At 39.9% G+C, this 12,193-nt stretch overlaps 1 protein-coding gene across 2 annotated transcripts; it reads right to left on the bottom strand.

Moving 5' to 3' along the window:
* Nucleotides 1-301: 301 nt before the first annotated feature.
* On the bottom strand, nt 302-11,606 carry slc43a2b (solute carrier family 43 member 2b). Of its 2 annotated transcripts, XM_061803418.1 has the most exons (15): nt 11,528-11,606; nt 10,550-10,852; nt 7,638-7,932; nt 7,326-7,381; nt 7,148-7,224; nt 5,509-5,601; nt 5,299-5,432; nt 4,811-5,004; nt 4,589-4,732; nt 4,105-4,122; nt 3,361-3,493; nt 3,069-3,201; nt 1,869-1,942; nt 1,648-1,771; nt 302-1,575 (listed from the first exon to the last, which is right to left on the bottom strand). In XM_061803418.1, the coding sequence occupies exons 2-15, from the start codon at nt 10,707-10,709 to the stop codon at nt 1,414-1,416; spliced, it is 1,797 nt and encodes a 598-aa protein (XP_061659402.1). In that variant the 5' UTR covers nt 10,710-10,852; nt 11,528-11,606; the 3' UTR covers nt 302-1,413. The 2 variants fall into 2 exon arrangements, with proteins under 2 accessions (XP_061659402.1, XP_061659403.1); XM_061803419.1 differs by lacking the exon at nt 4,105-4,122.
* Nucleotides 11,607-12,193: the final 587 nt, after the last annotated feature.

The following is a 12,193-nucleotide window of genomic DNA, read 5'->3' as shown; positions in this document are numbered from 1 at the left end:
ATTCCAAAAACATGCAACATTAATTGGACACTCTAGATTGTGAGTGCCTGTTTGTCTCAATGTACCCTGCGATTGGCTGACAACCAGTTCAGGGTGTAGACCGCCTTCTGCCCGTTGACAGCTGCGATAGGCTCCAGCACTCCCCGTGACCATCGTGAGGATAAGCGGTAAACAAAGTGGATTGATGGATATTGTAAATTAAAGAAAACAATAATAATGAACACGAGTGTAGCTCAAAATTAAGGTGTGGCTACATCTCAATAGAAGGGACTGGTAGAGACAAGCACAAATGAGCACAAGCTACTTGTAAATGTTTATTGGTTGGAATGCGTGTAAAGTTTCATTTCTTCAAGCGTTGTCTGAAGATTTTAACCTCATCAGAATAAATGTCATGGCTCGTTGTTATTCATCAGAGAGCAATCTACTGTCTTTAATAAAATCCGTAAGGCACGTCTGGTAGACTTAAAGTACCAAAAAAAAAGACACAAAATAAATATTGAAATGTTTACTTTGCTTTCAGCAATAACAATAATGCAGTTTGCGTGATGTCCTTTGTAAAACAAGCCTTAAAGACCTGACACATCTACAGTAAAGTACTTACTTGAAAACAATGTAAGCCAATTAAATTTGGAAAAGGTAGACCAATACACAAAAATGACCAAAGAAACATAAACAAAATTAAAGACATACGGTAGTTCAGACTGTACTTACATTCTTAATTAAATTAAAATGGAATGCAAGTGGTCTTTAAATTAAAATCCTCCAAAACTCTGAATCAAAGAAGAAAACGAGTGTGATACTCCTTACAAAGGATTACTGGGGTCTCAATAAAACAGCAGTAACACAATTCTGAGAATAAAGTCAAAATATCATAAGAAAAAAAAATCTGAAACTTAACATTGTGTAAAGTTTGGTTCATATCTTTCAATATTTGTAGCTGTGTAGTTGCAAATTTAATAACATTACAATTAAAAGTATGGTTTTTTTTTTCCTCCTTGTAATGTTCTGACTTTTCTCTTGTAACATTACAGTTTTCTCAAAGTAGTTTTTGTGGCCCATGTACTCCCTCATAATCACTCACAAAGATAGTTAAAGAACGTCTAAGCATTAAAGTTAAGACGTTTCACCGGACAAAAACATGACAAAATCAAGTCGAGGAATGGTGGACTACAGAGTGCTGATGCCTCTTTCCTTTCACAGTCTTTCCTCTTCCGCTTCGTTTATCCTTTTCACGGATTTGTGTTACAATTCCACACCACAAACTTTAAACAAGAGGGTCTTGGTGTGTTTACATGCTCAATACACATTAGTCCGATAAGAATGCCATCGCTAAAGTGGATTTGTCACTTTGCATGGTGCACCAATCAGATGTTTGTCATTATTTTTCCACAGTGTTGTGGTTGCTCTGTGCAATTAAACAAAGGCCTCTGGGATGTCAGATCCGTTGATTTTGATATAGATCTTGGCGTTATTCTCCTTCTCGTGCCGCTCTTTGTGGAGCATCTGTCTGTAGCAAACCAGGTAGAGAGGCAGCAGGAAGCCCAGCATGCTGAGAGCGAGCAGGCCGATATTGACCTGAATGGGACGAGATCACCCTTAGCCACGCTCAGAATTTTAGTATCCATGTATGTGTGTGTCATTACATACCCAGAATGGGTCTCCCTCCAGGGGTCCCATCATAGCCAGAAAGAGGGGCTGCTGCAGTAAAGCAAAGACAGCGCTGACGAGTGACTGCATGCCTGTTAGACTGCCAAACTGCGAGGAGGGGTACCTGGAATGTTACAATGTTCGCATTAAGCATAACCGTTTGAGAGATAATATGGAGGGATCGTAATGCTGGGTTCCGATAGTCATGCGGTAAAACTTACACAGCAGCATAAAGGCCGCCGACAGCCGAGTGAATGAATCCTCTCACCACGGTGTGCAAGACAAATGACACGATCTGAAACAAGGGGGAACCAGAGGAACTTTGTGACCAAAATACGCATACTATCTAACAATGCGGGATTTGTATCTTATTTTTAAAAGCGATAAAGTTTGTATTTGCACGTGTAGGCCTGTTGAATAGAGACACCACAGCAGCTCAAGGAAACTTTTTTTTACAACACAACAAATGGTACTAATGGTTATGCAGCGTCCTTTGTTTAGCAAGAGGCTAATTTTGTGTTCTTCCTCCTCAACATCAAACTGAAGTGATGATTTTCTGTCAATCAAATGGACAGACTGCGATGTGGCTACTTCCACCCTTTAGTTAAAGGCCTCATGTGGTTGCTTGGTACCACTGACAATGGAAATTCAAAAACCGACCTAACCCAATGGTAATGTACTGCTTGGTGGAAGCAGGGGTTCTGTTCGGACAAACTTTCTTGGAATTTGTTCTTATTAGCTTCGCAAAACTTGGACGTGCTGTATTTGCAAAGTATACACTATCAACATTAACTTCGTAAAATGAAGATACCAGTACTTGATTTACAAAACAAGGTTTAAGTGACCCAATTCCCATTTTTCTCCCCTCCCATGTGACTCTTTTTTGCCCTTTTCCTGGCGTTGTACACTTGGATAAAAATAAAATAGAATCGGATAACCTTATATCTGGAAGAGGCTATTGAACGTATTATTTAAAATTATAATTGAATAATAATCATCTTAAACCACGGGGAATCCTATTAAACATATGGACAGAACAATCTATCCACAGTCAAACTCAACAATGTGTAAAGTTTAACATAATGTTTATTGTGTCCATGTTGTTTCACGTTGTTGTCACTTTGGCTTATATATCGGCATGAGCTGGCATTTGTTTTTGGGCTAGGAGGTTCTTCCAGGTGTTCATTAAATATAAGCAGATTGATACTTGTTATGAGTCCTTTGAAAATACTTGAAAATGTAAACAATAAAACAATCAGATATTGACACTTCAGTCTGTCAGCGTTGGGAATTTTGACCTGTAGTGTAAATACCTGCCTTTATCACTTGAAACCAAAGTGGCCATTGAATGCAATTCCACTCTTAGCTGGTGTTAACATAAGAATCAAAAGAAGAAAAAAAAAGTCAAAATAACCGCTCACCTGGAGAGGGAGGTTAGGTATCAGACAAGTGATCCCAAAGCCCACCAAAAGGACATTCGTAAGCACAAATGCTCGCAGGGCGTTGGTCACCTTCTGGGTCTTTCTGTCTCTTCCCTTTTTCTTTGGTTCATCCCTGGTGAACATAGTACTGTAATTTCTTTCTGAGCCAATCTACAGCATTTGAATTTAGCGTTCCCAAGCATTGATGTGTTGTTCCGGAAGGAATCACTATTTCTTGTTAACATTATAAACAATTCAAAGTCTGTATCAATTTCACATGAACAAGACTCACTTGCTGCACAGCTCCTTTGATTCCTCTCCATCGTCACAATCCTTCAGCTTCCAGTCCATGATCTGACCAATCACAGGAGTGGTCATGAGGCAAAGCAACTGAAGCACGCCGAAGATGGACGAGTACAAACTCACTGTCAGGATCGGGGGTCAGATATTTGAAAAATACAAATATTAGAAAAGATACTGACACAATGTAGGCTGTCATTAGATGGAAGAATCGTGGAGCGTTTGAAACATTTTCATTTGAATTGAAGATTGAGAAGTAGGTAATTGTTAGTATTTAGTGGGAAGTAGTCAAATATTGAACAATACAAAACTGTTCCGCATACAAGGGCACAAGTGCAAAGCTGCTCATGTGATGCGTACTTGGAAAGGCAAACTTAACTCATAATTACAACCAATGATTAACGATGTGTTTCAAGCTTCAGATGAAAGCTGTCCTCAGGTGTAAACATGCCTCACAGTCAAGGTCAAACAATGAATTAATAATAGCAGTCACAGTATGACAAATAAGCAGGATGTTAGGGACTGTGGACCTGGAACAGTAGATGATTGTTAGTGCCAACCTGCTAAATGTTAAATAAATGCAGGCCTATTGAAAGAACGAGAGCTGGAGCTGTGATTGCTGCTATCTACCTGCTTAGCTGTTAAATATTAAATAAATGCTAGATTATTGAAAGAATAATGACCAGATACTGTACAGGGGAAGAAAAAAAACAACTCATATAATGTGGAATCTTACCAAGTTCCATTCTTTCCACTGAAAACCAAAAATTGAGAGCAACGTTTATTGTACAGTCTTAATTGTTAAACAGCATTGATTAAAAACAACTACAACAATAACATGATCCTGTGAGAATTTAGTAGGAAGTAGGAATATCAAGTGGTGGTCTACCGTAACATTTTAGACATGCCTACTGCTTTTATAAAGCTGGCGACGGAGGGCACTGGCGGCGGGGTGTGGCGGTGGTATTGATGACGGCAAATGTGCGAGTGTTGAAACAGACACATCCCTCACGGGTACTACGCCCCCCCATTGAAACCTCATATTTTGCCCCCCAAAAAACAAAAAACACATTTGCTTTCATCAAAATTACTCCATGCATCTATTTTGTATACTCAATGATGACACTCTTCGACTAAATATTCATATTTTTTACAAAATTCGACTAAATTCTCATGAGACCAGGCTCCTGTCGATTGCATGCAAAAAGCTGGACCCTCACCTGTGTTGAGATCCCCATCACTTAGCACCTCCAGAACGCTGTTCATGGCCCCCATGTAGAACAAGAGACGCAGCTGAGTGACCGACATGGTCACCAGGCTGAGCAGGAAAATCGGGCTGATGATGGTTTTCAAGAACGATTGGGCTGCAGAACAGAGGAGATAGCTTGTTACGGTTCCAGTTCAGAAGATAAGGGGGCGTGACTGAAGGCTGCATCACTTACACTCTTCTTTGGGCTTTTCGTCTAACTCCAGGTCCATGGTGGAAAGACAGAGCTTGCCCTCCTTGGTTGGCAAATCTTTCTGCACCAGGCTGTTGCCCACACTTAGACGACGCCCCACTGTGGTGACTTGGCGGTAGAACTGCTTGCCTGTGATTTTGTGGTCAAAACCCAGCCAGCTGAACTTTATCTTGATACTGGGGAAGAACAGCGGGAGAGAAAGAATGATGAGTTTTTTTAAGGACAAACTTTTATGAATAAATTCTTATTTTATGAAACATTTTTTTTCTCGTTTGCAGTACTTGGCATCAATTACACTTTGGGAATCCATACACATTGAATCTCAATTAGTTTGCGGTCTGAAAGAAAAACATTGCTACAGAATGTACTGCATGGTGGTTTCCTACAGATATTGCACAGACTAGTTCATTGCATGCCATTTGTAACCTTGAAACAAATTTCAGTACTGTTTATATCTGGGGAATACTAACGTGTAGTCCATGTCCTCTGGACCTGGGAAGGGTTCCATGGGCCAGTTAAAGAAGCAGTTCAGGAAGACAAGTCCAGCGCAGGCTGCCCAGACCACCAAAATAGTGATGAATGGTACACCAAAGTCATAGATCACCTGGGCAAAATATCAGAGCCGTGGTGATAATAATGTTGACGGAAAGGTGGTTGAGTAGGATCACTTTTTCTTTTACCTTGACACCAGGGAAGGTGACAGCAGAGGAAGCATAGGAACCAATCATCAGGGCAATAAAAGTGGACCGCAGATTCCCAAACATGTTCGGCAACTGATGAAAAAGACAGATGTTTGTCACGGTAAGCATTTCAGCTCGATACTTTGAGCCTGTGCTCGTGGCCTTTATTTTCTAGCCATTATTGTTGAACAAAAAGAAAACGACGTGACGCAAGGCTTGTCACGGGGATTGTTCAAGTTCCAATTCTATGAAAGTGAAGTGGGTGTCAAACATTCCAAAATACATCCTTTAACAAGCTATTCTCTTTCGAGACACTGAACAACAACAAGCACATTGAATTACATAAGAGATGAAAAAGAAGAGAAAGTCGAGGGGTGCATCTAGGGCGACGAGCCAGTGATCACGACTGGCTGTTGCGTAAGACCTTAAAGGCCACATTACATGCTTGTATCAGTCTGAGATTGAGTCACGTAATAATTAACCGAGTACTTCTTGTCTTCATATAACGTTGTGCGATTGTAAAGGAGAAGAGTGAAAGGAGGTTTCGATGTTGTATTTATGACATAGAGTGCTGTAGACATTGTACAGCGTAGACAGATTTACAAGGACAGAGGAGCCCTCTACAGTGAATAGCATCACCATGGTGCACTTTTGGACTGTGTGCTTCCTTGTAGGCTCAAATGATGGCGCAGGCGAAGAACAAAAGGGAAAAGAATGCAAAGTGTGGCACTGCTGTGAACTCTGAATCCTAAACAGCATCAGAGGTTGTTATTCCTCTGTGGCTCCGAGCCATGTTTCATTCCCTGAATAGACAAAGATGAATACAAAACAAAGAATGACAGGAAATGGGGCATAATTGTTTTTCTGTCACTTTGTCCTAAATTTACACACTACACACTCTACATGATAGTTCTACTGAGGAATGGGATAGGAATTGGACAAATTTTACTCGATCCAGTATTAGAAGAAATAACAATGGAAATTAATCACTTGTTTCCTTACATACATGTTTTTAATGTATCATTTATCAGACTTGATAGTTATCTTAAACACCAAATCAAAATGTGGGCGCATTTTTCGTTTTTACTTTTTATATTAATCACGGGAAACTTGGTAATGTGGTGGTTGCCATGTCTGCCTCACAGTGGAGAGGTTCTGGGTTCAATTGAAGACTTAAATGTCCATAAGTGTCAATGTGGGTGTTAATGGGTTTTTTTCTCTATAGATGTATGCCTAATTGAAGGATAAGTCAAGAGTGTACCCCACCTCTAGCACAAATTTATGTGGGATAGGCTCCAGTTACAGATCTGTGATCTTAATGAGGATACACACTATAGAAAACAGATAGTTTAACTTCAAAGAGCTGAGTTAAAGCATATATTACAATGTGTCACACCTCCAAGTTTTAGAATGATAAATATTGCAATGGAGTTTGTTTTCAAGTAAAAGACTGTGAATGTCAGTGTGTCTTTGTACATACAAGACATACATCTGCATTATAGAGAAAAAACAATCCTATTTATAATGTACACGCCAACAGATTCAACAGTTTCTGCTTGCTTTTGCATACTTGTGGTGTGGGTTTCCAGGATGACCAATTGATAATTTACATAGCATAAATGTCCATTCACACACTTACCGTGAGGGAGGTGAAGGTCATGCACATACCACCAAACCCATTGAAGGTCAGGGCGATAAAGATAAGAACAGAAAGTTCTGTAAAAGTAGCAAGAAAAACAGTTCATAGGTCTGGCAACAACCAAAATAGGTAACTGAAGAAATCTGGATGTACAGATTTGTTTGTTTTAGTACCTTACCGTTGGGTTGGTAGGCGCCGTAAGCAATGAGCAGACAAGACAAGCCAAAGCATGTGCTGAAATGAAAATAACCATGTTTTGTCATTAAGATCTTGGGGTAACTTTTTTGAGATCCCGTAAAGGGGAAAGATTGGAGGGTGGCAAGAGGATTTGAACTGGCCTATGCATTTCTCAAAACAACACCACCACAGAGAAATAGTTGACTAAACATTTACCCCTAACTTACAGGATTGTTTCACTTTCTCTTGATCGCTGGATCAGTTATTTATTTTTAAATATAGCACTTAATGTTGCCTGATCCCCGTCTCTCACCTGCCCAATAGTCTGAGTTTCCGAGGTCCATATTTGTCCATGACAATTCCCAGTGGTAGTGTGATGGCAGATAGGAGGAATGAGCCTACAGTGAAGGCTAGGTTCAACATCTCATCCTGCTCCTTACAGATTAGCCAGCCATTCATCCTCAGGAGCCCATCCGCCGGGACCAGGGGCTTCATCTCCACTCCATCCCCCAGGGCCACCACGGGCCCCTCGCTCTCTTCATAGTAGTCAGCATACTCGTCGGGCGCCTGTGTTGTCTCCAGGGATAGATTGTAGCTGGAGCTGTTGCCTGGAAATGTAAAGCCAATAGAACATGGGCACAAATCTTGGTGGATCATTTCTTTTGGTGTGACAGACTTGATTTTTGAGTTTCCACACATCTGCTCTAGAGCCACAGGAAACAGTTACAGCGACTCTTAATTGTCATCCTATGTAAACTTTATCCAGATATTATATTCATGAGGGTCAATAAACCGAATGGCATGATCAGACTCCCTTAAATAAATTGTAAAAGGAGCAAAAATCAAGGGAATATTTACTTGAGGAATCTGGCGAGGGTTGCCTTTGAGTTCTTGTTGGGATTATATATATTATCATAAATTAAGTGTTCTCTCTCTCAGTCTCTCTCTCAATTGTATTTGATTTTAATCCAAAAACCATCAACTGATCCAGCATTGTTTTCATATTTTATGTTCAACAGTTGGATGGAACAAGGTGAAATATGCACTGCGTAAAATATTTTCAACATTCTCGCATGAAACTAAGGCCTCATGTCATTTTGCTTCATTTCTATCATGGTTTTCAGCCCCCTCATTCCTACTCCTCATCACTTTTCCTATCAGCCTGTTGTTCCCTCCCTGTTCATTATCAGTGAACTTTAAACTTCCGCATGGCCAATAATAAAGTGCTGCTTCTGTTTTTTTTGTCTCACTATCTGTCACATGTCTGAAAAAGAACTGAGCTGGTGCTGTCATCATCTCCTTGCGTCATCTGCTGCGAGATAAGATGTTTGTATCATCACTCTGGAAGTTACCTGTGCAGATGTGAAGGCCAAATATTGTATTTGATTTTATCAGACAGGTTAAGTGGTGATTCAGACCTGTACTTCAGGTTGGGTTTTATTTTTGTTAATAATGAGTTGCAGTTCTTGAAAATAATGGTTGTGTTGCAAGATGCTGTCACTAACATGCCAAAAATCTGGTGAAATCCGATAAAACATGGTTATCCACTTTTCAGTAAAAAATGCCCACAAGAGAAGAGTATTTATGTCACTTTTTGGATATTTCCAACCAGACAAACCCTATGAGATGTAACAACGTCTTGGTAATGTCATCCAACAGATAAATCAATTGTGTAAAGAATAAGAAGATGATAAGTGAAACAAAAATGCTCTTTTCAGCCAATAGTCAACTTTGGTCACTCACCACTGTCGGTGCAAAGGACAAAACATTAAATTAAGTCACTGGGAGTTCAGCAGGATCGTCTGACTTAAATTACCCATAGGCCCTTCGCATGGTCTTACAAACATGACCTTCCCATGTTTGTCTCTGAGTCAAGTCACAAGTATAGATTTTGGATGGACTATTCCAGTTGATTTCGGTAGAAGACTGAGGTCACCCCCGGATGGTTCGCCAGCCGATTGGATGGGCCACAGAGACAAATGACCATTCACACTCACAGCCACAACTCTGGACCATTTAGCATATTCAATCTAACATGCAGGTATTTGGGGAAGAACCTGGAGTACCCATAAAACCCATACAAGCTTGGAGAGAAAATAAAAAATCCACACTGGAAGCCCAAAACCAGGATTCCAACCTTGAACCTTAAGACTTTGAAACAGATGTGCCACCGATGCTGCCTAACATGGGTCTCAAGTTTTTTTTTAATTATGATACTGTCATTTTAATTTAGCGCTGAAAACAGCAAATTTTTCTGAGATAGTCATGCATGTGGTGTGTTATTGTTGTGAACACCACATACCATGGGGCTGATTTACTAAAGGTGTGTGTATACAAAAACAGGCGCAAAATTGATTGCTCACACAAACAGAGGAGCGCTTGCACGATTGTGTCTGCCAAAAGCCCTAAATTGCAGTGTATTTCATTTGACATGTTCTGTGAAGACTACCAGTGCATAAGTACAGACAAAATGTTGTTTATCAAACCTCAGACAAATTGTAATGGCTGATTTTGTAACTTAAAATACCAATCTGAAAGGTAGGTTCAAACAGGCTTCTAAAGCGGTGCTAGCATAAAGCGGGTAAAATGAGAGACAGTGGGGTGACTTTATCGCCTCGTGTAAACATTTTTGAAACCCGAAAACGAAAGAAGCAAAGTTTTGCAACCTAGCTTCTATTCAGTATTGACATTTTGGAGCTTCTGAACAATGTAAGACTAAAGCCAGTCAGAAGAAGTTGCCATGCCACATCACCTATGACAAAACGTCTTTCAACTTTGCATTTAGGTGCTTCTGAATACACAATTTAGCCCGCGCTAATCGGGACGTTAATAAATATGTATGAACAGTGGCAATATACACATACTGATGTTTTTTGTTCTCTCACATTTGAAAAAAAATGTAATTTAAACAAATTGGTATAGGTAATGTGCTGAAATCAGTCACGTGACTTACATGTGTCAACTTATAAAACCATACACATTGCAAGTCTGCCAAGTGTCTCAATTTGGATAAGACTGGCAAGGACAAACTGTTCATGCGTCTTTACAAAGTTACATTCACATGCGTATTAGAGTTGTACCTTTGTTTTATCAAGGACAAGAGATAATGTTCCAATTTGAACTATTCAAATTCAGCAAAGCACTTAAAATGGGAAAATCTTGTTATTCCCATACAATTAAAAAGAAAAGCTGTGTTCAGTGACTCCCAAGTAGTCATTCACTCACCTTCGTCGCTACACAGGTATGAGTAGAAGCCCTCAGACTTGAGCATAATGAGGAGTGATCCCCATCCCAAGAGCACAGCAGAAAAGAGGAGATTCTCAATGATAGCAGTCACCGCCATCCACCAACGACGGGCGAACGCCGTGGCCAGCGTCGGAGCCATGGTCGAAGGGAGGAAGATGGGAAGTGTGGAAGAGAACAGGGTTGTGAGAGAGACTGAGGGTCTTGAGAAAGGGAAAAGAGAGGCAGTCGGTTGTTGTTGCTTCGTTGACAGTGCTTGTGATGAAGGATCAGTGATCTCTTTATCTGGGAAGACAAAGGCATGAGGGGAGGAGAAGGTTTTATAGTCGGCCTATCGCTGCAAAATACTGAACCTTTACAACAACAATTAACTTTGAACCCTGATCAAGATAACTGATTGTGCTGCATGCGTGTAAAGTATTCTGACATCATGTGTCAAGAATTCTCTCCATACTGGAACATTTCACCAAATAAGTATGGGATAATTATGTGCAGTACTTCAATAATTAATGGCAATTTATCAACTTAAACCTCTCTATTATAGTCCAGCATAGTAATTAACCCAGCACCCACAGTGGAATAAATGGGTTTCTGTTGTTTTCTGGGAATAAACGAGGGCAAACTGGTTCAATCTGGGAAAAACTGAACTCCATCACCTCAGGGCCCCTCAGTCACTCTCCCCAGAGCTTCCCTACCTAAACGTCCTCATGAGGGCCCATTCAACCGCAGCGCTGCTAAATTACTGTACTCTGGTGCATTCAAAATATAAAGGGAACACTTGACAAACACATTACTGCAGACAAAACTATGGAAAATAGTAACAAATGTAATCCAAAGGCTTCACAGTCATTTATTCAAGAAAGACAGCTGTTTTAAGATTAAATACAATATAAACATACCCTATTTATAAAAAAAAAATCCTTCATCATTCCATAACACAAACATGCCGATAGGTCTTACCTCTCTAGCCTGTATGCGCCAACGGCCATGTGTCAAAGAGACACATTTATAAACCCCGACTTTATTTATACTGTACAAGTCGTTAGCGCGCCCCCTATAGACTCGTACCTGACTGACGTCTTTATCTGTGGAAAACAATTCTCGACAAAAACAGCGACGGGTCTATATTTCGATTGTTACTGACGTTTCCGACACCACTGTTTTTATTGTCTAAAAAATTAAACCACGAAAGAAATTGTTAATCAAACAATTAAAGACAAGATGACAGGTGAAACTTGATGGTAAGTGTGGGGCATAATACAGTAGTTGCTGACACGGAAACAATTACTCAACCCATACAAATTGTGGTTTAAAGCAAAACGGATTATTGTTGATAAGGATGAGCGCTTTTCTTCTTCAGATGATTTGGTATCTATACTGATACTGCGCTGAAACTAGGAATTGATTGATTAATTGGTTTCTCACATCATCTGTTTGCTCCATTTACACGGAAAACAAAAACTCGAAAAAAAAAGTTTCATAGTAATGAAATGAGGAATATATTTCTCGATTTAAGATAAATAAACTGACAATGGAACAGGATAGCATGACTTGGCAGAATTACTTAAAACAGCTCGCCTAAAAGAATAAATGATATAGAACAATACTATTTAATTAAACTTATAT

This window comes from Syngnathoides biaculeatus, chromosome 18, assembly GCF_019802595.1.
Source record: "Syngnathoides biaculeatus isolate LvHL_M chromosome 18, ASM1980259v1, whole genome shotgun sequence".
Classification (NCBI taxonomy): Eukaryota; Metazoa; Chordata; class Actinopteri; order Syngnathiformes; family Syngnathidae; genus Syngnathoides; species Syngnathoides biaculeatus.
This window is presented reverse-complemented; position numbering and strand designations above follow the sequence as displayed.